This window comes from Myotis lucifugus, unplaced genomic scaffold (genome assembly GCF_000147115.1).
Source record: "Myotis lucifugus unplaced genomic scaffold, Myoluc2.0 scaffold_133, whole genome shotgun sequence".
NCBI lineage: Eukaryota > Metazoa > Chordata > Mammalia > Chiroptera > Vespertilionidae > Myotis > Myotis lucifugus.
The window spans coordinates 1383722-1409528 of NW_005871181.1; the positions used below are offsets into that span (position 1 = coordinate 1383722).

At 41.5% G+C, this 25807-nt stretch overlaps 1 protein-coding gene across 2 annotated transcripts in view; it reads left to right on the forward strand.

Annotated features, from left to right (window-relative positions):
* The first annotated feature begins 1258 nt into the window (after positions 1-1258).
* GPATCH2 (G-patch domain containing 2) overlaps positions 1259-25807 on the forward strand; it is a 30214-nt gene continuing 5665 nt past the window's right edge. The window contains exons 1-4 of one of the 2 annotated variants that reach the window (XM_023758598.1): positions 1259-1349; positions 4810-4849; positions 9478-9542; positions 24539-24627. In XM_023758598.1, the coding sequence (XP_023614366.1) occupies positions 1315-1349; positions 4810-4849; positions 9478-9542; positions 24539-24627 (229 nt within the window). In that variant the 5' untranslated portion in view covers positions 1259-1314. Of the gene's footprint in view, positions 1350-4809; positions 4850-9471; positions 9543-24538; positions 24628-25807 lie in introns of both variants that reach the window. The other variant, XM_006094314.3, reaches the window with a different exon arrangement.

Below are 25807 nucleotides of genomic sequence, written 5' to 3' on the forward strand. Positions count from 1 at the left end.
TATAGATTCTGTTTTATTGTGTTCAGTTGCATTGTTTACATCAGGCAGTTTATCACATGGGTGCATGTGAAATTTCTCCATTTATTAAATTTCAGATTATGTATTTCAAGCCCGTGCAGGACTCTAAACATTTTTTTCCATACGTATAGCTTCAGGTAAACAAGCAATTTTAGCCCCGAAAATAGCTTCTGCTTCTGTCAACACGCTGTTTATTCTTTCTCTGAGATAAAAAGTTCAGTTTTCTGATATTTGTACCAAGATAAAGTCAGTAAACAAGATTAATACAGTGTGGAAAAGGTTGTCAGCAGCCCTGGCAAAGGAAATAAGTTGCCTGTACATAGAACACACTGTAAACTGAATAAAAGTGTCAGGTCCACCAGGAGATAATGTGATCATGAACCCTTAACAAAGCATGACATGGGCCCGGCCGGCTTTTCTGGCAGCCACAGTGCGGAGAATGGATTACGGCATCCCAGGGATACCCGCTGGAGGAGCGTGAAAACCGCATTTGGAGACGAATGCGGGATGGAGCCCTGGAGAGGAGCCACATGTTGACTGGCAGTGCTCGGACCTCAGGGTTGTTAGTGTCCTTGACCGAGCACGTTTGCAATATTTGCATTTCTTGGGATTGCCGATGGTACGCTGGCGTCCTTGTTACCCAAGTGATCCAAGAAGAACATATTTGAAAATGTTAGTGTGGGTTTTTTCCCCCCTCAGCATGCCTTTTGTTAAGTCTATACTCTAAATGGCACTTCTGTAGTTACAGGGGTATTGCATTTTTATTACCTCGGAGTATAGCAGGGCCTTTTGATGTAAGTTTCTGTCCTGTTGATTGTCATGGTGGGTTCATTCTTGCATGGTGTTGCTGATGCTCTCTTTGAGAGCCTTCTGTCAGGAGAGTTGTGAATTTATTTTTCCATGGGTGTAGGTTTCATTATGAAAATGCTTTTGAACCTTTCGTCCTTTATCAGATTTGTAAAACTTTTTAGAAGTATACAAATAAAATATTGTTCTTTTAGGCGCAGTTACGTTTTGTTGTATGCAAATACACAGATAATTCCTAACTTTGTGGGAAAGCTTTAGAAAGTTTTGTATTTAGGAATGAATGACAAAGACATTGGTCTTGGGAATGCCCTTTGCTCTGTGAGATTTTGTTTAGATGTTGAGACTTATCAGATTGTCCACTCTACAGCAGATGTCCTCAGGTGGACCTGTCTCTCTACGTCCCTGTCTTTCTAGAAACGCACCTGTGACTGTTTCCTGTTTGAATTCTCCTTGCAGGGGACCGCTCCGGGGCCAGTCAGTAACAAGAGGATGGTTCACTTCTCCCCGGATTCTCACCACCACGAGTGAGTGCCCGCTGACTGTACGCTGAGTGTAATCTCCTTGTTGGTGTTCTGCATCTCTCTTTGTGGAAACTGGTAGCCATTGCTGGTGAAGGCGGTTTAATTGGGTTCTATCTTAAGAAAGAGTCAATATCATAGACCCGTGACGGATGCAACTACCATTTCAATGCGTCCCATGGAGAAATTTAAATAAAGGTTTTTAGTACAGTCCTTCTTTTATTTGTGGTGGAATTGGAAACTCACGTGTTATCTGGAAACATTTAAATTGTTACATGAAGTAGCATCAAGCTCTTCTCCTCCATTCTGTCTGACTTGCTAACATGAGGACTAAGTGACTTTTTCTCCTGACTTCTCCGCGCTCTGCTCCTGTCCAGCATCAGCGGTGAGGGACCGTAATGTATTTCCATTTAGCAACAAAAGGAAGAGACTCATTCACTACATAATTCAAAAAACTAAGTAACTGAGCTTTGACTGGGATGAATTATTGGGTAAATTTCTAGGTGCTAATTCCTTTTCTAAATACATCTTTGTTGGAAGAGCTGAAATACATTATATACTTTGGCTCAGTCCCATATGTCTCCTGCGGAGTTGGTTGAACTTGAGAAAGGCCATAAAGTATGGAAAGACATGAATTAATTATTGAATTTTTTCTGGCAGCCAATCATATTAGGATCCATTGGATTCTATTTTTTAAATCCATTCTTTAATAAATATAAAATTTATAGATCAGATATAGCTTATTTTATATAGATTAATATAAGAATAATTTATGTGATGTAAAATGTTATTTATATAGATATAATTTTATATAGCTATTCATTTTAATAGCTTATTTCCTTCATTTTTATGATTCTACTAGAACAGTGGTTCTCAACCTTCTGGCCCTTTAAATATAGTTCCGCATGTTGTGACCCAACCATAAAATTATTTTCATTGCTACTTCATAACTGTAATGTTGCTACTGTTATGAATCATAATGTAAATATCTGATATGCAGGATGGTCTTAGGCAACCCCTGTGAAATGGTTGTTCAACCACCAAAGGGGTCGCGACCCACAGATTGAGAACCGCTGTACTAGAGGCTTAGTGCATGAAATTCATGCCCTGGGGGTTGGGGGCCCTCAGCCGGATTGCAAGAGGGTATAGGCCAGGTCAAGGGACCCCACCGGTGCATGTTCAGGGCCGAGGAGGAATGCAGGAAGTTGGCCAGCCGGGGAGGGACCACGGGAGGGCTCCAGGGCGTGTCTGACCCATCTCATTCAGCCCCAATCAGCCAGACCACAGCAGCAAGCTAACCTACCACTTGGAGCGTCTGCCCCCTGGTGGTTAGTACACGTCATAGCAATTGGTCAACTGGTTGACTGTCTGCCCCCTGGTGGTCAGTGCACGTCATAGTGACTGGTCAACTGGTTGACTGTCTGCCCCCCTGGTGATCAGTGCACGTCATAGCGAGTGGTTAAGCAGCCTTAGCATATCATTAGCATATTATGCTTTGATTGGTTGAACAGATGACTGGACAATTAGCATATTAGGCTTTTGTTATATAGGATAAGACCTTTCGATTATCCCTTGAACAGAAGGGAGGAGGGGAAGCAGAGTAAAGCATTTATTATCTCAGAATGACAACCAAAAGACTGGTACATTTTATCCTTAATTTTCAGTTCTGATATAAACCCAAAACTCTAGCCAGTAGATTTAGAGTTTTTTAAACCATAGATGCCTTTGGTAATGACTGTGAAAACTCTGAGGGCAGACAGGTGCTGTACCTCTCTCTCACCTGTTACCCATGGCACAGTGCCGGGCAGACAGGAAGCATTACTGAGTGAATGGAGAGGTGAAATGTGAATGTAAAACAGGACATTGTGTATTTCATTTTAAGGCACTTCTTTGTAAGGTATGGGATATTTACCTGAGGGACTGTATGTACAATGACACTTACTTTAAATGCACATGGATATATCTACTTATATCCTATGGTGAATTCCTTTATAAAGCAAATACCCTTTATTTTACCTTTTGTGTAAATATGGAGTTTGCTTAAAGCCAGATTTGCCTGGATCATAGGTTATGTTCACTGGGAATACTGTTACACTTTGAAATGTAGCATCTACTGCTATATAGTGAGAGTGGCTTGAACTTTATGTTGCGATACATCCACAAACGGGATCAGTTCCTCCTCTGATTTACTGTGATTCCCTTGGGTGAGTCGTTTAGCTTGCATATGTCTTAATTTTTAGTTATGGAATAACGGTAATAACAGTCCTTTCTCATAGCAGCCATTTTCACAAAATCCTTATGTAAAATGCAGAACGGTTATTAAACTAGGTATAAACATTTCAAGATAATGATGACGATGATGCTTTCTTTGGATAGCGCATTTTACTTCTCGAGTCTTTTCATAAGGGCCACTCTCCTCAGTGTGTTTACTGCTTCTCTGAGGCATCACAGCGATATCACATCCCCAATTTATACGTAATGTGATTGTTCTAATGCCAAACACTGTCCTCCACCAAAAGTCAGTTAAAGAAACAAATGTCTTCAGCATCTATTTCATATTTGCTAGAATGTTCCACCTTTCGGTGGGGCGGGGGGGTGACTGATAAATATTACCCACAGGTTTTGGCGTCTTTGATGACATTTAGGGATAAAAATTCCCTGAATGAAAGTTTGCCTATTACTCTGCTCGCTGTGTACAGTGGGGAAGAAAATTAGTATTGAAACCACTATTCTGTGCCAGATTCTTGGTCCCGTTTAAGCCTCCCTATACTGTAAGGGAGGCGGGATGAATTTGATTTCCTGAATGTCAAGCTCTGTCCCTGGACATGCCCACACTGGCCCTGTACCACGGGGGGACGGAGCTTGGGGACCACGGAAGGTGGTGAGGTTGGGATGAGATAACCCATGTGTGACCTTGAGCCTGGTACCCAGCGCACAGCTAACATTTCCTGGCCGGTGGTGTCATGAGCCTGGAACGAATGGGTTCAGGTACGTTCAGCTGATGCTCCCAAATCCACATCAAGGGCTTTGTGGAGCATAGCCGGGCGATGTCAGATTCTTTTTTATTTTTTAATGTTTTTTAAGACTCCCACCAATCTAGAGGTCATCATTTGTTGTAATGATGCCATAATTAAGTTGTGGTAAATGATAGCATTTGTAGATTTTACAACCAGAATTGATTCATAAAATGAATACAGTCCCAGCAGTTTATGTTAACATAATTAAATGGAAATTTAATTCTAACTGAGTTTGCTTATTAAATTGAAAATTACTGGGTTGTGAGCACTCTTACATTTCTGTCCAAATTGCTGTAAGTCTAGAATTACATGAACTATCCATTAGAATAAAGCCTATTTCAGGCGCCGTGGCTGGCGGTGCATACATTTCCCACAGCCTGCAGCCTGGTGGCGGGGGACTACGCAATTGGGTCAGGTTCATGCTAACCCCTCTCCTCTCTCCTCCGCAGCCACTGGTTCAGCCCCGGGGCCAGGACCGAGCACGGCCAGGTAAGGACCATTCCCATCCAAAGGAAGCTGCTTGGTCTCCTTCAAATACTTAACTGTTTCCCTTCAGGGCGGTAGATCAGCTTTACGAGAAAAAAATATAAATCTGAGCTTGAGGAATTAATTGTGTCCTCGCTTAATACACAGACCACATGAACGAGCCTCGGTGAGCACTGACTTCCCCCACTGCCACCATCTCAGTCACACCTGTCTCCTCTGTGAACAGACTCTGGGGTTCATCTTTGTGGTTTTTGGCAAAGTTAAGGCACCAAATAGTCCGTATGTTTAAGTAATTTGAGGTTATTTAAATGAGATCAGCCAGCAAGAGGATATTTTTGTCCTTGCCCTTTAGAAGGTGGCAATAGTTTCCTACACGTTATGTTATATTTGTGGATGTGTGTTTTATTTGCTCTCTTATTCGTCCACCTGGCAGTACAGTGATCAGTTGACTTAGCCAGAACTGACGTTCCCTTTAGTTAACTTTACACATAAAGTTAGTTCTCTGTGGCATGCTAAGGTAGTTTAGGGCTTACAGTTTTTATGTGTTTTATAAAGCGTAGATATCTTAGACTTGGCATCGTGGCCAAGCTTTTTTTTTTTCGTTATTGATGATAAACTTATTATTTAAGTGGGTCAAAAATATGATATGTAAGGAGTACATGGGAACGATAAACCCCAAATCTACGGAGATCGTTTCTCCTGAGGGTTGGTAAGTAGTAGGGCGGTGGGTAGAGGGGCTGGGCTTGGCAATGATAATTGGAAACATTACTGTATTGACCAGGAAACAATAACCACAGGATGATGATAGCTGCTTGGGAAAACCACAGAGGGCGCTGTACACCCTCTAAGGGCCACAGAGAAAACATGTAGCTTCCTGAGTCAGAGCAGAGTTTAGAAGTTGCTGAGTTCTCCTTTTTAAGGCTGAGGACACTGAGATGCCGGCTATGAGGAGGCTTGACGTTATTTTGCAGACATTTGAGGAGTTACCTGACAAGTGGCTGCCAATAGAAACCCCCCAAGCATTCTGAATATCAGGTAGTAAGGAGAGGTTTGCGGTGGAGTAAGAATTCTGCTCTTGGCTTCTTCCTTTCCTGTTAGGGATTTGACTCTTTTAAGAATCTTGTAAAAATATCATGAGTTACCACAGCAACTCCTCGCCCCCTGTCTATAAGAGTATCAACCATGATCCCCAAGGAACACGTCTCTTCCTGGTTTCATTCACCAACTTTTAAAATTGTGTTGATTGCCGCTCAGTGGTTGAGAGTTGACCTATGAACCAGGAGGTCAGGGTTCAATTCCCAGTCATGGCACATGCCTGGGTTGCGGGCTTGATCCCCACCCAATGGATGATTCTTTCATATCACTGATGTTTCGTTTCTATCTCTCTCTCCCTCTTCCTTCCTCTCTGAAATCAATAAAAATATTTAAAAAATAAGTAAATAAAATTGTATCCCTTTTGTGAACCTCACATTGTACTAGGCTCTGTGCTTATGAATTTTAATGTAATTCTTATGTGAGTCCTTTTTCAATATACACCTGCAGGTCACTAATAAGGGGCTTGTGTCTCCGTTTGGCCTAAGTCCAGCAATCTGAAAGTTGGAAGGTAAGAAGCACTTCGCACCATATTCAGAAATTCTGTTCGTAATCAGAGTTGACACTGTTGAGTCAGAACCTGAAAAGGGACCTCACTTGTGACACGGATAGGAGTTCAAGGAAACAAGACAATTACCAGTAAGAAGAAGGACACGTTTCTCCGGGCCGAATGCCTGCCTAAGCTTGCTCACCAGAGCACAGCTCAAGGATTCTTGTCTCTGACCCTGAATTCCTGACCTGACCCACCCGCCCCCGTGTTCATTCTATGAGGCGTGGCATACACCTGCTGGGGCTCTTTCGGATACAAATATATGCTTTTTTAAAATATATTTTATTGATTTTTTACAAAGAGGAAGGGAGAGGGATAGAGAGTTAGAAAAATCGATGAGAGAGAAACATCGATCAGCTGCCTCCTGCACACCCACCACTGGGGATGTGCCTGCAACCAAGGTACATGCCCTTGACCGGAATCGAACCTGGGACCCCCCCAGTCCGCAGGCTGACGCTCTATCCACTGAGCCAAACCGGCTAGGGCAATATATGCTTTTTTTACATTCTGGCAATAGTCTGGGTTAATTTTTTCACCGTTGCCCCTTAAAAGATGTAGGTTCCCATCTTAATTTGTTAAATTCATGACCCAAAGATCCAAGTCTATCTCTTTTTACCTGAGTTTGATTGTAAATTTGCAGTTACACCCAGATTTATAATATTAGTGATAAAGTGAGAGTGTTGTGATGGATGCCTAGTACAGGTGCACTGTATTAAATAATTCCAATATTTGTCCCTTTTTATAAGTAAAGCCTGTGGAAGCCAAAGATGTGAGGAAGGAAAGAAATCCCCATATGAATCTAATAGAAGGAGCCCTGATGTTGGAGTTCAGAGGTGTTGTTTCATTTAAGTTCCTCAAGGGGGTCCCTCTGAGCACTAGCCAACCCCGTAGCCAAAACACAATATTTATTTTGGTCACTGTAGTCACATTTTTAAAAACTAAACTATAGAATTCTCTTCTTCTCTCAGAATATTGTGTTAGGGATTTTGAGTTCTTTGTTTTAACTGATTTAACACAAACCTCAAGTATAGAGTTCATATATCTGTCTTTTATCTTAAAATTAGGAAAGTTAACTACTACCATTAATTTAAGGTGGAGGGAGAGATTTCATCACGCCACCTCTAGCTATCTGTGTCACAAATGTTGGTTTGTATATACACATATATATGTTTTTTAAAAGACACTAGATTTAGAAATGCCAAAGTAATTAACTTTTTTTTTTTAACTTTCAGAAACAATTTAGTTTCCATGGTACGAAGTGTTTCGAAATGGAAACACTTTCAGATTAATGGACTTAAGATAAATGGTTGCTCTTTTCTCTAAGTAGTAAATGATGAGATGCGGCTTCAGCTAAATATCAGATACAGGATCTCCCTCTCTACTTCCTTATCTCATTTATTTATTCATTCAACAAATATATATTGACCAATAAAAAGAATCCAGACACGTTGCTGGACCTTGGCTATGCAGGCAGATCGAGTAACAGAAGCAAAGGGCGAAAGGGGAGCAAGAACGCGATCCACTCCCCAAACTAAAATGTTTAGTGTGGCTGGGCTATATATTGTAGAAGTAAGGAGGTGAGGTTGGGGGGAGGAGGAAGTGTAATAAATGACAAGTCTAGGAATGTAATGAATCGTGAAGGGTCTCGAATGCCTTGTACAAGAATGTGGGGCTTATCTGGAGAGACTGGAATCAGACCTCAGTTTGGAATTCCTGGCTGCAGGGGGAGAATGGATGAGTTGAGGGCAGGGAGGCGCTTGGGAGGCTGTTTCCAGGGAGAGGAAACGGTGTCTGGATCAGGTTGGTGGTTGTGGGCTGGAAGAAGTCGATATTTAAGAGAAATTTAGTATGTACTTATTTAGTGAAGACAGTCCTGAAAGAAGGAAAGATCTAACTGTATTCTTGGTGATCTGATTAAGGTCCATACCTTCTCCAAGGCGACCAAATGCTGCTACTAACTGATTCTGAATGATGCCGTGGGACAGTTCAAAGCAGTTCTTTCATTAAAAGTCATTGACGCTGGTCAGACAATGCCCACTGACAAGCAGGCTCTTTAATGATCATTGTAATTGTCGCGTTTGAACCATTTTCTCAGCACGTCTAATGGTCATAGAGCTACGGGTCTCACGTGGTTTATTTAACAGAGCAGCCTTCCAGGTAGATATTACTGTTATCTACGTTTTATAGATGGAGACTGGGACTTAGGGAGGTGAAGTCCTCTGCCTGAGGTCAACACAGCCTGTAAGTGGTAGGCCTGTCACTGCCACTCGGAGACGTGTGACAGGCACAGCAGGCATTGGAAACCCGCTCTGCCCTGTGTTATTCCTCCTAAGATTTCTCTTTTTGTTGCTGTTGGTTTCTAACAGGGTACAGCTTCTCTTTAGCTGTATAATCATTTTCTGAGTGAACCCACAGTAAAGAGGATTGACTTTTTTGCTTCTTTTCAAAGAGTTAAAGTAAGTGTGAGAGGGTAGTGGACGGTGAGGCATTCTGAGATGGCAATCAAGTATATATTCCTTCTATTTATCTATTCTAAAGCCAATAATATCTTTGAAAACACAATGTGTTCAGTGTATTTCCTTGTTAGGCCAGTAAATACAGAGAAGATGGTATGTCATTCACGTCGGCCTAGGTGGCAAAGCCTCAGAAAGGTCCGAGTTGGTGCAGTGGTGGAGGCCGTGGGCAGAGGTTCCCCGACTCCCACCAGGACTGCAACCAAGAACGGGGCTGGAACTGAGTCCTAGACCTCCAGCTCGGGGCCCTCAGGGAAGCCCCCGATCGCCAGCTCTGACGGACATTTTTGCAAGGGTCTTGGTGGCATCTTCAGCCACAGCAGTAGTCTCTGTTCATGAGAAGTCAGTAGGGAAGAAAAGCGATGCAAGTGAAGGAAGAGTTCCCTGTGAATGAGAACACTTTTCTGCTCACAAAATAATACAATGAACGCGTTTCTGTGTCTACAACTTTGTCTTAACTCTTTGGACAGCATCAGCTTCTGAGAGACAGCCGAGCCGAGAGAGGACACAAGAAAAACTGCTCTGTGAAGACGGCCAGCAGGTAGGCAACTCGAAACCACGCTCCCTCTGATCTCTGACGCACCTGCCCTTGTTCCCCAGGCCAGTGACATGCCCGTGGTGAGGGGGGTCGGCTTGCCTTTGGTTCTAAAGAGCCGACTTAAAATATTTTGAGTGTCGTTTATAAGAATATATTTTAGGATTACTAAAATGCCATGAATTGAAAGATGCCATTTTGTGTTTATTTTTATTTATTTTTTATTTTTTAAAATATATGTTATTAAAAAAAATATATATATATGTTATTGATTTTTTACAGAGAGGAAGGGAGAGGGATAGAGAGTTAGAAACATCGATGAGAGAGAAACATTGATCAGCTGCCTCCTGCACACTCCCCACTGGGGATGTGCCCACAACCAAGGCACATGCCCCCGACCGGAATAGAACCTGGGACCCTTCAGTCTGCAGGCCGACACTCTATCCACTGAGCCAAACCGGTTAGGGCTTGTGTTTATTTTTAAAAGGTGATGAAAAACAAAGACTAAGATTTTTTAAAAAAGGAAATTTTCTATCTCCCATAACTAATGGATTTTAGTTGGGGTTTAGAATAATTATTTTTTTTAATTTTCAAAAGTAGAGTTAACTTGTTTCCAAAAATGTAAATGGTACTTAGACCCCATGAGAAAGCAACATACTTATTTATTCTTATAATATGTAACCGGGTATATAGAAAATATATTATTTTTAAAAAGTGCTCCTAGGTTCTTGCTCATTTTCTATTACTGAGTCGATGTTCTTTTTTCCCCTTTAATGCAAAGAATTTGCCCCAGTTTATTGCTTTAGGTGCTATAGCTTCAAAGTTTACATGTGGTGATTCTGAAGACTGAATTTTCATTTAGATAAAAATGGCTGTTATAATCCTGAGCAGAACAAAATAACAGACCTCAGCAGCCACTGTTGCATTCCACAGCTCCCCATGGCTCGTGTGTTAGCCACTATGTTCAGATCCCTATGTAGGCACCATTGCTTTCAAACACCATGTTGTACAAGCTAACCCAGCTGAGAATCCGTTAGATACCTGCCGAAGCAAAATGTCAATTCTATCTTACAGACCTAATGCTTCAACAGCAAACAGAAGTTGGACATCCGGGACAGTCAACATAAAACCAATATATTTATCCCAAAGAATATCAGATCCTTTTGCTCTGCCTTCACCTCATTAGAAATACAATTAAATAATTTCACCTTGTTTCTTGGGTCTTGGGTCATAACCTTTGCTAAGACCAGAACATTCAGTGTGGCCTTCCCCAATTGGAAGTCAGCACAACATGTACTGAGCGATGCCCAATACTAAGTGGTGTAATGTTCGTAACACATTTTATTTTTTATTTTTTAAATATATTTTGATTTTTTACAGAGAGGAAGGGAGAGAGATAGAGAGTTAGAAACATTAATGAGAGAGAAACATTGATCAGCTGCCTCCTGCACACCTCCTATTGGGGATGTGCCCACAACCAAGGTACATACCCTTGACCGGAATCGAACCTGGGACCCCTCAGTCCGCAGGCCGACGCTCTATCCACTGAGCCAAACCGGCCAGGGCCATAACACATTTTAATGTTTAGTGCGTAATAATTGGCTTTATTGTTCTAAGAATCCATACAGAAAGACTGATTGTTCACAGCATTGTGCTGAATTACGTAGATCACGTTAGGGCCTTTCCTTTTGTGTTGGGTTCTGTTTTGGGGTGTGTTTCTTTGGGGGGGAATTTGCCCTTCTTCCTTACTTACATGATTTTTGCCATTTACTATTGTGAAGCACAGAAGCTAAATCATCTTAGTAAGTAGCCTGATACATAATTTGAAATCAAATAAAAACATTTTTACATTTTTATTGCCATTATTACCTTCTACTAAACATTTTAAAATGCATTTTAGAAACCTGTATTAATTCATTTTCCTTTGTTCTTACGAGCATTCCATTTTTCATCTACTTAGTATGAAAAGATGTGACAATCCTGGAATCATGTGTGCTATAGTTTCTTATATACTTTTTCTTTGCTATCATCATGTCTGACTAGTAGTGAAAAGTCTTCTAAAATTTTTTAAATGACAATAGATTTCATCAGAGAATCAAAACAAATGCCATCACATTCACACACACATTATTTTCACACACACTCATACACATTCACACACACACTCACAGTCACAAACTCACAATCACACACACACAGTTACACACACACACACACAGTTTGGAAAGAACATTTCTGTTCACACTGACACAGCTCACTCATTTCCATATGATGACACACATCACTGTATTCTGTTGCAGATGTAACAAATACAATTACAGCTGTTCTTTATTTGATCTTCCAAAGACCCAGAGATGCTGGAGGATTCAGTTTGCTCAGTGCTCCCCATAGAGTCATCTGTTATTTGGGAAGGAGACCTAATTTGCAATAGATACAAAACTATTTGTCATTTTGCAGCTTTGCCAAAAATAAATGAAACTATTAATTACTGCATTTTTGAGCAGCTGCTAATAAATTGGGAGAGGATAACTGTTCATTAGAGTTCTGGTTAATGACATGGACGAATGTGCTCCGTGCTGCTTTTCACAGGCGTATATCAACAGCAGTAACTGATGCATTATTTCTGTTATTTAAGATGAGAACTTAACTATCTTGTGTTAATAAATTTAGAAATTTTAACAAATCCTCCTTTGTTGTACTAAAACTAATGATTCAACACCATATTTTAAAGCATCAACTTTATATATTTTGTGTATTTTATGTTTATATGTCCAAAATAATTGCTTGAATCTGCTTTTAAATACTAATTTTAAAAATTAAACTTCTACTATTTTATCATTGTCTCTTTCCAGACCTAAAATTAGCATTAAATTTCATTGTTCTAAAAAAGTTTACCCAGTCCTTCAGATAGAAAAGCATAGTTTAAATTATTTTAATTCATCCATATGTATGCATGAATGAACAAATAGAAAGTCACATACTCCCTCTAATTAGAATGTATACATTCCATATTTTTTTAATTGGAACACATTTAATTGCATATGTGTTCTAATTTTTTTTAAAATTTGAATAGCCTCTAGGTGTAGAGGTACTTAGACTAGAATAATTGGAAACATACCACATATACAACATCAAATGGTTTCCAAGGCATTTGATTCATCTGTTTTACTCTATGTGACCAAATTATCGTTGTAAGAAGGGCACATTCTCCCATTGCCGGCTCTCAGGCCTGCTGTCCGTTTGGCATCCTGAAATTCTAACCTCCCCTGCCGGAACTTTAAACTAATGATTATAGACTTATTTTACATTGTGATTACACTAAATAAAATTAGTTATTAGCCAATTAGAATTCTGCAAGCTTGCCTTCCGTGTGATATGAATAGCCCATACGGAAAAGGGGGATTTGCCATTTGAAAACATGTCATGTGTCCAGAGTGTGGTGAATAAAAGAGCAATGGAGCACTCCCTGGGGAGGCACTCTTTTCCGAGATCTGGCAGATGAACTCGGCTTTTTCAGATGATGAACGTATGCACAGCTGGGCCCCTCCAGAACAGCAGTTGCATTTGGCCATCGTCGCTAATATGGAACACAGTCAGCATCTGAAAGGTGTTCCCGTGACCTGTAGCTGCCATAGATTTGTCGTCTGAAGCCCATTTCCGTAAGGACAGGTGTCTGTTCCGCGGTTGGCACGCTCTGAATTGGTGCTGTGATTAAACGGGCGTGTGCACAGAGATCACCTTTCATGCCCTGAGACGGGTCTCCCGGGACGCCAGGAGGTGCACCTGCAGGGCCGGCACAGCAGGTTTCGGCCCCGCTGCTGCCGGGGTATAACTTCATTATGGGACGTCTGGGTCCCTGGCATCCAGTCGGCGTGCGTGCGTGCGTGCGTGCGAAATACTCCCCCAAACAACAAGCATCCTAATCTATTAGTAAAGGAATCGCTGTAAAAATTAATATTTTAAATCGGCCACTCAAGAAGCAGCAGCTGCTACCTGATCATCTGTACCTTAAGGTCCCCAGACTAAATCTAGTAAGTTCATCTACCACATTGTAGACACTTCCAACTTAAAAATAGAATGTTATGTATCTGTAGAGCAGATCACGTCACCTCCTGGACTCAGAGACTCATAATATAACAAGAGTCATCCTGCAAACTAAAAAGTTTAACGCATAAGTGTAATTAGAACCTTTTAATGTTCATAACTGAAAAAAAATTCAAATATTGAACTTTTAATTGTCACTTGTTTTAGCTCATTTTCATTATCTTTCAATTAGGAGACAATTTAAAACTTAACTTAAAAATCACAAAAGAATGTCCCAGAGAGATAGAAATATGTTTTGAAAAGAATCCATTTTTTTATGATCAGTATTTTTCTTGTTCTTTCTCTTTAGAAACATGTTTTCATCACTCTGTAGTGATTTGTTTGTATACCAAGATATTGTTGGGAATTTACTTTTGCTTATTTCATATACTTCTGATCAATTCCAGCTCATGCCCAATTATATTACACTAAATTAACATAATTCAACAGATGTTGATATTTAAATGTTTTCTGGCATTCACATCTTGGACAGCTGTCTTTGAGCTTGGGGAAAAGGCAAACATTTAGAGTTAAATGCTGAACATATGCTTAAATTACTAATTAGAAAGATGGAATAAAAACTATGCATTATCCTTTCTAAGGACAATAAAGCTCAGATAGGGATTTCTGTAATCTTTTTACATCAAGTTATAGTCCGGGGTATCTACAGACCAGAAGACGTAGACTTCACGGGTAACTTAATTTCAGTTCTCATCATTCAGAAATTACTGAGAGCCTCAGTAAGACTTGAAAAACCTATAATGACTTTACATTGTCAGTCTTACGAGTTGAAAAGATGCCTTTTCACTTATGATGTCAGGATGATAAAAGCCATTTTTAACAATATTATTGTTAAAATTTTCATCATGCAGAAATAGAGAAAAATAGAAACTCAATGGATACATCCCTGGCTTAGATATTTATCAATGTGTGGCCACTGGTGATTCGTTTATATCCCTACCCACTCCTTCCTCTTATCCCAAAGCCCATCTATTATTTCAACTAAAATATATTAGTATGCTTCCATAAAAAATAGCAACCTCTTTTTTTAAAAAAAAAAAAAAAAAGAAGAAGCCATGGTACCATATCTATAAAAGAAAGCAATAATTGCAATTTCTTCATGTATATGAATATATATGTACATACATGTTGTGTGTATATACATGTATATACATATATGATATTGGCATTTTCTGATTATTTTAAATTCTCTTATACATTGTTTGAATTGGAATCCAAATAAAATCTTCCTATTATAACTGATATCTATCTCTTAAGTTCCCTTTGACTTATAAAGTCTCCGCCCTACCACTCACTCCTCCCTTTATTTCCTCGGAATTTTATAGCTGAAGAAGTCAGGTTTGTCCTGTAACGTGTCCCTCATCTCAGGAATGTTGCTGATGTGATCCCCGTGCCATCAGTTAACATGTGCCCCTGGCCCTTGGGTTGCCTGTGATTGGTGCTTGGGTCTAGAGAGCTGATTAGGTTCCATTGGTTTTGTGTTGGTTTGTCCTGCCAGGACTCTCTCGGCGGCGGTCTTGTACACTTCTCTCGCTTCCTGTCTCTTTATCATATATTCGTCATAACCACCATACGACTGCTGTTCAATCATTTGGCATTTTGTTTCCAAAGTTTAAAAAATGATATGGGACATGCATTACATAAATGCAGTGAGGAAAGACTCCGTTTATATTCCAAATTAGTTTTCCTAGGGCATTTCCCCACGGACATTTAAAGGCAATAGTCCTTCCGAGTATGGACAGTAACAGGCCTGAATTAACAGGATCATGAAGGCTCTTGATGGCAGAACTGTTCTGGAGTGTAAGCTCGTGCCCCCTAACTGTGCCAGCATTTCAGCTGGACGGAGCGAGGAGCATCTCCAAGTTCTCTTCCTGCTTGTTGATCATTAGCGCTCAGGCTATTGTCACAGCCTCCGGGTGGCTCACCTGACTATGACCGTCCATTTCACAGTCTAGGATACACTTGCTAACATGTCTGTGAATATTTTATAGACAGAATGTTCCTTCATCTGCCAAAACATGAGCATGGAAGAGGAGGAACTGAGAGCATTATTTTTATGAAGTTACAGTTAGTGAAATGCAGAATTATATAGGAAGAGGACTAGGGGGCCTGCATAGGCGTTAGACGCTGGCTCACATGTACAAGCTTGGTTTTATGGGCATGTATCCCCCAGAGCCCAAGGCATGGACCCAATGTGTTTTGTGGTTTGCTCTTTCTGTAAGTAAACATTTACTTACGATAGAAATTGGAACCTCAACTAAAATATTGACTATCATAAAAATAAGTTAATATAAAAGCCCTGCCATGCCTTGTTAAGTTTCATTCAATAACTATTTAATGCGTGTCTCTGTCGGCCAGGTTTATAAATGCTAAGGGGAATTTACTTAAAAAGGTAAATCAGATGTGGGGCCCACAGCCTTCAGGGAATGTACGTGCAGTGAGAGTGTAGGTTCATGTACACACAGGGCTGCAGTTGAAGGTAGAAGACACTGTGAGTGAGAGAGTATTCTGGCAGTGGCAATCAGAGAGGGCTGCCTTGAGGAGGTGACATTTCAACGGGGTCCTAGATTCCCAATTGAACTCCACCGACCAACAATAATTTAACCTACATTCAAGTAGCTGATATGAAATAGGAACACTGTCTGGCATATTCCAAGTAGAATTAACTCCTCCCCTCTTTCAGAAGTTTCAGACATCCTGTGATGAAAATACACTGTGTTTATTACCTCAAAGTAGCCATACTCAGCTGATGTACGTTACAGCATATAGAACTATGACTGTAAAATGAGTCCCGGCTCAACAGGGAAAGTCAGGGGACACCTTACAGAAAATCACAGCTGACCCAGCTCAGCCTGGAGCCTGTCGCTGCCAACTGTGTCACAGAGGCCCTTGTAACTCTGCTGATGAGCCGCCTCTCGGCCTCCAGAGCCACCTTGGACAAGAACCCACACTTGATTCCATCTCTTGGCTGAGCGGCAACTTTCCCACAGAAGCGGCAACAAAACCCAGAACCAGGTCTACAAAGACCTGGGAACAGGCTTTTCCTACTGGATTCAACTATCTGTTTAGTAAACACTGATGAACTCAGTCCAGCAGGCAGCTCCACTGTTTGTTTTCTGGAGAATTTAAAATAATCACGAATGGACAGATTCATTGTTTATTGCAACTTGATGTGACGCGTGCAAGGAGGCGCCATCTCCTCCCCCACCTCCCTAGTCCCAGGTCCCGTCCGATTGAGGTGCTCACACCCCCAAACATGCCACGTCCTGGGTGAGCTACAGGGTGTCTGTGCCCCTGCAGGCGTGTCCTCTCACCTGGGGGCCTCGGACCCCTCACCTGCTGGTTGGAATTCTCTTTGAATACTGAGTTGAAACCTTTTTCCCACATGATCGGTAGACTTTAACCCCAGGAAATGAAAACCGTATCTTTTTTATTTCTCAATCCCGTTTTATGGCAGAGGGCATGGCATGCATTTCATTCTCAGTAGACATTTATTAAATGGAGGGTAATAAACTCAGCTGAATGATGTAGTGAGGAAGAGGGAAAAAGTGATTCTTTTGAGGCAAGCATTTCTTGGCTCAAATACAATCCCTTCATTTTTTGTGTATGTGATTTTTTTTTGACAAGTAACAGTTTTCCTGAACTCCGGGTGTCTCAGAACTATGAGGGGTTAGGTTATTGGGAGGATTAAACAAGATAAAGGATGTGAAAATGTTTAGCATCATAGTCGGCACTCAATGAGCTTGGATGTTCCCTGTAAGTCAGATGATCAACTCAAAGACTGAGGAAACCGACATGGATTCAAAATAATAAAAATAATAAAATATATTCTCTGCTGCCCTTTTCACTCCATCATTCCCTAAAGCTGGTGAAAGAAACTCCCCACCCACCATTGGTTCTAAGTGAACAGAACTGAACTTAAATCTTGTTTTAGAGTCAAGTATCAGGAGACTAGAATAAAACAATCAATTCAACAAACATTTTCAAATATTATGATACACTGCAATGGATGACGTGGATATGAAAATGAGTAATGCAAGGACTTCAGTCAGAATTTTAAGAATATTAGGAATATCCTTAATGTAATTATAGATATTATAAAGGGCAACCATACCAGGCTAGGGAATTTCTTAGTGCTGTTACCAGAGAGGGAATGTGGGATTATGTCTGATTGATTTTTTTAAATGTAAGGTTCAAGAACCAACATCCCATTTTTAAATGTAGACACAAATCTTTTTGCATTTAATGGAGATAGCCAAAGAAATTATGTTCATTTTGAGTACTTTTTTTTTAATCTCTCCTAAGTCATCACTAGATTCATTTTATCATATTTAAGGAAATTAGAATAAACTTATTCTTAAACTAAACACCAGTGGTATACATATTCCAAAAGTGTATAGTTATAGCTAGGAGTCAAGGAAAGTAAGTCAGTATCAGTTTACTAAGTGCCTACTACTTCCTAGGTGCCATGGTGTGAAGAATGAAAGAATACCCCAAGATGCCTCAAGTATCTTAACTCCCGCTTGGAGAGACAAAATCCAAATTTGAACTCGAGGGAAACGAATTTTCCTCAGTTTCTACCCAAAAGGTGGTCTGCTCCTCTAATCCTTTAGATTTATTGCATTGTGTAGTGATTTCTTGTTCGTGTGTGTGTGTTTCCGGCCTGAGGCTCTGAGCCCTGATGGTAGGAGCTGTCTGCCTCTCCTCTGTCTCATTTAATGCCTAGTATTTTGCCTGATTCGCAGTCTAGTCTTGTTAATTATTAAATGAATGTTTTTGAGTCAGTTTAAATAACATTTCAAGAAAGTAGACGTGCTATTTAAAAAAATGCAGGATTGATTACCAAAGGAACAGTTGTTACCGTTCTAGTTCAGTAAGCAAGCACTGTGCTCCTAAGAGAAGAGAAGCAAACCTATGTCCTGTGAGTTTGACACGGTTCTGGGCCTCAAGTTGCCCGCAGTCTGTATTTATATAAACGGGCAGGAATCACCTTGAAGCCACCTACAGGATGCGTGTCCCAGCAGAGAGGCGCACCGATGGGTATGAAGCACAGAGAAAAACAGTTGGACGGGGCGCCAGGTTAGGAAGGTTAAAGAAGAAGAAACACAAAGGTTGGCCTGCGCTGGGAGAAGTTGGGAGGGAGAAAGAGCAGACTCTCCAAGCGAGGCAGGGGCAGGAAACAGAAAGGCGTGTTCTGAAGTCGGTCGAATGCATTGCTCTGGTTCACGCATGAACGTGGCGTTGGTGACTCACAGGTCCTTATAAGACAACCTGAAGGCGTCGGGCAGATGTGGGGAGCAAGCTGTGTGCACCGTGGGAGCTAAGATGTCACAGCAGCTCTTCCAAATAGCTTTCTAGAAACGACTGTGTTGTTTGCTCTATGAAGAGAGGCGCTCCCTCCAGGAGTGGGACTGTCCTCGTCCACGGACACGCAGCCCATCCTAACACCTGCCTGAACCACACAAAGCATCCCCACCACCTCCAGGTGCCATTGATGTCGCCAGTGAAGAGGCACAAAAGGCAGAAGCATTCAAGTGAGCTGTTTGGAGACACAGACGCCTGCTTACTGTCACAGGCGAGGAATGACATCATAGGCCAGCTGACCCTCGGGGCCTCGGATTAAGCTTGGAAGTCAGCACACAGGAGAAGCAAGACACCGTTGATGTAGGAAGTACCAAGTGGAGCCAAGAGAAAACTCGCAGAGATGGATGGACAGAGCCAGTTGATGGATTTCAGAGTTGCAAGCCTCTTTGGGGCTTTTACTGGGTTTTTGAAATGAAAATGAGTGCTTTCCTCATACACGCTCTGACACATTTAAAGCAAGCCCAACCAAACATTAAAGAAAAATTTAAAATTTCTACTAGCTACCAAAAAACACCTACTCGTGGGGACCCTTTTCCCCCTCCCTACATGGGAGTCAGTTCTGTGGGACTCTTCCCCCTCCCTACATGGAAGTCTGTACTTGTTCTTCACTAAATCTCCATCTTTGCTATACAAAAAAACCCAAAAAACAACAAAAAACACAAAACACCTAGTTGTGATTTAGAAATGACCCTCATTATAGCCTTATGATAGCATATTGATAGCGTTGACATGTAATGGCTGTGTACTGTCCGGCGTTTGTCCGGTGGGTGTTCCGTGACACCCTACACGAGCCGAACGCCTGCCCTGTTACCCCACCAAGTGCCCTTCATCAGTCCCCTTAAACGAGGGAGCCTGGGTAAGGGATTTCACTTCCCTGGGCCCTGGGCTTCTGATCTGTAAAGTGGGGATGGTAACGTTAGTAAGGTGCGCAGCTAGCACTGCTTCCGGTGTGCAGATGTTCTACACAAACGGTTTCTAAGTAAAATCTTCAGAAGGACCTTTGGGAGGAGCCCTGGTCTTATCACAGTTCTGGAAGGTAAGGAAATGGAGAGAAAGAAAGTCTCACATGCCATTGATGGGTAAACGTCCTCCCACATGGACAAAAATGGGGACAGGTTGGGTTTTTCCGAGATCTGGTTGGGGAAGTAGAAAGGGTGGCAGGGGGTGGGGGTGGGGGACAAGTTCTGACTCCCTGACTCATCCCACATGCACATGAGGCCACGGAACCCACAGCTGAACTCACACCCCAGCCTCCACGCGTGGACCATCTGATCATGCCTTTGACCACAAAATCCCTTCAGTTGCCCTAACTACTTGCTTTTATTACTTCCATTGTGTGCTATTTTCTAATTTACCTCATTTTAACTGGCGTTTTTTGCTATTTTCTAATTCACCTGGTCATGACTTGTATCTCTTGTTGTTGCTGCTCATGGTAAAATAAAATCCAGTAACAATGGGAGGAATAAAGAAGAACATTCCCACAGAAGGCCACACACTTAAGGGTGTGACAAGAGAGGGTAAGGACGGAATAGAGCGAGGGGCCCCGTGACGGGCCACCAGGCCCGAGTTTAGTGCCCTTCGTCAAGTCTGGGTCGTTCTGAAGGGACGGGGCATGGGCTAAGGCAGGATGGTTAAGTCCAGTGGCCACAGCCAGAGAGAGAAAAGGCCCCAGGACCCAGACCTGGTCAGGGTGTGACCGACACCACCAAACGCAAAGGGTTCTTCATGCACAAGAAGGGGCTTTGAGAGCAAATACCAGGAAAGACAAGGACTTGATGCAATCCTAGGAATGAAGAAAGAGAACATCTGCACAGGATGGATCGCCCAGCCGCCACCCTTCCCTCTGCCCCCATGGCCCTGCAGTGACAGGGACTGGATCTCCCAGCCCCCACCCTCCCCTCTACCCCATGGCCCTGCAGTGACAGGGACTGGATCTCCCAGCCCCCACCCTCTCCTCTGCCCCCATAGCCCCCGCAGTGACACAGTGGCCCTGCCTCACTTCTGTGCAGCTGGCGCCCTGTCCGGGCTGATATTTTTCCTCTGCAGCTTGTCGGGGCTGCTTGGGAACACGTTCTATCCAGGGGGCAGCTTTAACGGGCCTCATTCCCTGAAAAGCCTCTATTTGTAAACACTAGGCAGGAGAGACATGCTCCGATGGTCTCCTCTTTCATGCTACCGTGTCTGACACGCTGCGTCCGTCCTCGGAGCCCAGGTCAGAAGCCAGGTTCCAGGCAAGGGAGTTCTTCCTGGGATTCTCTCCTGCCTCTTGGTTTTTGAGTTGTTATTATTTTTTCTTTTGGACAACACGCCCCGTTTCCCACCACCGCACTATCTAAAGGGATGATGGGATACGTGAGTGAAGTCTGTTTCAAAAGAAAAAAAAGTGACTTCTTTGTGAGCTCTGCTTTTCTACTATTTAGTAGGAAATTTAACAATTAATGCAGGGGTCCTCAAACTATGGCCCGCGGGCCACATGCAAATACAAATATTGTATTTGTTCCCGTTTTGTTTTTTTACTTCAAAATAAGATATGTGCAGTGTGCATAGGAATTTGTTCATAGTTTTTTTTTTTAAACTATAGTCCGGCCTTCCAACAGTCTAAGGGACAGTGAACTGGCCCCCTGTTTAAAAAGTTTGAGGACCCCTGAATTAATGTATGGGAAACCGTGGTTCAGGTCATAACTCCGTGCCAGTGCTTATGAATAGGAGACAGCATTCTTCCTGTACCCTCTCTGCTTAAATACTGTGTCTCTGACCCCCAGTGTGGAAGGCGTCAGTAGATACCGAATCATCAGGCTTCGATTGGTCTGCCCTCTTCTCCATTGTAAGTCAGTCCTCTGATCAAGTACACGGACAGGGTTGGCTGGTCGTTTCCAAACGGCGCCTTACAAAAGGGTCCTAAACATGATCCTTTAGTAACTTTGGGTCTATTCGTAGGACGAGGCATTATCATTTTTCAGAGCACCACAGCCAAACAGAAACACAGAAATGGCCAACTCTCGCCTCCACTCATAACCCCAGTGCTCAGCTTTGCAAAGGCAAATGACTCATTTAGACCAAAGCAATACGGCCGCCTCTGAGACATCCACTGATTTTAAATTAAATAATGACTGCTATGTTTTACATAAAGAGTGAGAACTAAATGACAGGGTAGACCTTCCTTGGTATTGTTTGTAGCAACTCCACTGCACTGTCTAAGGCACTGGTTCTCAACCTTCTAGCCCTTTAAATACAGTTCCTCATGTTGTGGTGACCCCCAACCATAAAATTATTTTTGTTGCTACTTCAGAACTGTAATGTTGCTACTGTTATGAATTGTAATGTAAATATCTGATATGCAGGATGGTCTTAGGCGACCCCTGTGAAAGGGTCATTTGACCGCCAAAGGGGTCGCGACCCACAGGTTGAGAACCACTAGAAGGGAAAAGGCGGGGGGGGGGGGGAGTTCCTGACAATTCCTGGACTACAGCGAGCTGTTCTCATGGCTCAGGTCTTCAGGTTCTAGAAAGAATGGGTTTCCTTTGCTTTCTGTTTTCTCTAACTTGGAGTTGAGAAGAAAGTGCCCATGACTGCAAGGGTATCTTCTAAAAGCATAGTTTTCCATGGAAGCACAGGTTTTTCTCCCAACCAAAGGAAAAAAGGCACATTAAATGCAACCTGTTATGTAAAGACTAAAAGTAAAATCTCTGGCAATTGTTAAGAATGTTGGTTTTTGCCTGCCACTGCCACCACTGTCCCTAATTACTCCAGACCCTATGCCTTTGTCTCCCTGCTCAGACTTGAAACTCTCCCAATAGGACTTGAACATTTCCTTCTCTGGTATCTCCTGTACCCTCTCTCCTGCTCTCCGCATTTTCACCACCACGATGGGGTCTTATGCTGAGTCAGGAGTAGATGCTAATACTTGCTGAATCAGTGAACTCATTACTTTTGGATAAAAAGGATGTGTCTTTTCTGGTACTTTAATTTTTTATTTCTATGCTTCTCTGATGTTGTAATTTTATTTTAAATTTCTATTTTTTTTTTAATTTTAAAAGTAGATGTGATCATAACCATTGATTTTCCTTGTCTCTGTGAGCCATAGAGCACACCACAAAAGCCAATAAAATGTTAGTTATGCATGTTAATGAACACTTTGACATATATGTGTGATAAATATATTTCTGCAAAGTTAGTCATTAACTGAATGAACTAATTTTTCAATCTATCCACTGAGCCAAACCGGCTAGGGCTTAAAAATATTTAAATAATTATAATTAGTTATTCTGTAACAGGGAAACACTATGCACTCAATATAACGGCAAGAGAAACCAGACAAGTGCCCATTTGCATCCTGTACTGGTGTATTTCTTTGGTTGTGTATAGCCCCTTGAATTAGCCTGATCGTTAATTATACTTTACTTTGTGCCTTATAGATAGAACTTATATTTAATTTTATTCCACAACTCCTAAGGTTTCATAATATTTAAACACCTGAGTGCATCTGCATAACCACATATTTGGGTTCTTAACTGAATTGATATTTTGCTTTTAAGTTTTTCTCTAACAAGCTGGATGTTTTCAAATTGGGTTCTATAAAACTTGAAGCTACTACTACATATCTCTGTGAATTACTAAAAGAGCGTGCACTCCCATAAATGACATGCTTCGTTTATTTCTGCTTCATGACCACCAGACACGGGCTCAACCGATGTCAGGGACTGAGATCCAGGAAGTGGACAGGGTCCCTCTGTAGCTTGAAGAATCTGAAGACCTTTACGTCCTTTCCGTGTTTGTAATACTTTGTCTTGGTTTCCAATGGGCGATTTCTAATTTCCCCAAATCTGTTTAATTCAAGAACCCACGATGAGGCAGAATAATCTAACTCTAACTAGTTCCAAGAATAGCAGAAGGTTCTCATATGCTGTTTCTTTACGAATATGATCCAATACCCCATTAGCCTGTTCAGGAGCAGCAGACCGGCATTAATGCATTCCCAGGATGTTGCTTCACCTAACTGGTAATTAACTGAGGAATTCTAATCATATGAATTATAAGGGAGAGCATCGCTGTTTTCTTCTTCCTATTGAAAATGTTTTAAGAGAATTTGCTGCCGCATAATATCCTCAAAGAAATTGATCATACTTTTCCTGTAATAAATGTTGTTCTGACAGTAAAGCATTAGTAACCAATTGATAACCTAGCAACAATATTGTGATCTCTTTAGATAATTAATCTTAGCTATTTTCCTGTCAGAAGCCACAGCGCTTGATTTTATGTTGAGCCAGAAAGATTGCCAGTTTTGAAAATTAAAAAGCATTCCTTTTATATTATTCATTCCAGTAACAATTTATGGTGGCGCATTTAGCTGCTGAACGCTTGTCAACAAACGTAATTATGTTTCGATATAAACAAGATTGGTGGTTTTACGATGCCGCTCCATCTTGGTTGAGAACCTTTGGATTTAGGTTCAGATTGTACAAGCTGTGTGTTTGTGTATCATGCTTTTTCTCCTTTGTTAATAGTTTGTTTGTTTTTCTGATAATTGCCCGTAGGCAAACCAGCATGCATTTAGGATCCTTGTGCATGGGAGATGTCAAACGGAGAAGGAAGGCAGCACCCTTGCCTGGACCTCCTACAACAGGTAAAAGGAAGGGGGCAGAGCACACGTGTGAGGTTCATGAGTCATCAAGAATGAAATAGTGATCATTCTTCATCACTGCACCGAAGAGGCACGGTTGCCAGCAACTGTTACATCGTTTGCATTTGGTGTAGGGATGGATGCACGTGTGAGGATCTTCTTCTCTATAATATTGATGGCAAAGGGAGGTTTTGAGCCCACACCTGCATGACCCCTAAACCCATGTTCTTTCTATGACAACTTACTCAAGACCTTTTTGTAAGACTATATCTGTGAAGTCTATCTCATTGCATATGCTTACTTGAACACACACTATTACATATTGTAAGTTTCATAGAAGATTCATCTAAATATTGCTATGCAGAGATACAGAATATTAATTAGAGCACTTCTATATATCTCTTTATGTGGGAACATATAGCCACTTTCAGATCAAATACATGTCATAAGTTCTTCAGTTCAAATCTCTCATAGGCAGGTGTAGGCTTCTTAATGCCCTTGTTCCATTGAATGGTCCCCTGAATTCTCGTCTTTCAGTGATTCAGACATTAGTGGCAGAGACAGAACAATCGTAGGAATGGCAGTGCAGCACCTTCATGCCAGCAATCAGGAGCAGACAACAGCTGGATCAGGCCCTCACTCTCTCAACACATGTGCAGGGAGAAGGAAAATACAGAATGGTCGAGGAGGGTGGTATAATTATTTCTGCGAGGTGGTTTTGACGTTACAATTCAATAGTGCCAGAGGGAACCACTTATACTGAGTATGTGTTGAAAATTGTCAGAAAATTAGGCACTTTCACTTTATAATTCCAAACATTAAACTTTAGCCTAAAACATTTAGAAGCTCACACCAGCATATTCCAGATGTTATACCTCTAAACTGCTGTGATTTTCTTAAGATTCTGGATTTTTATTATATTACTAGATTTTTTTCCTTCAAATTTCCTTCAAGAATAAAACTCATAAAACTTTTTATGATTATTCACAAACCAGTGACGTAGGAGAATTGTGTCACTCATATCCAGAACAGTCTCAAATCTATGCACACGTTCCTCTCGAAGAGAAGGAGGGTGAGGTTACTTAAAAAGACCTGTTTCTAAAAGAATTTCTTCCAATATTAATGAATCAACTCCAAGGTGAAGACTATTACTCGAATTCAAGTAAGAAATGCTTTTGCATAA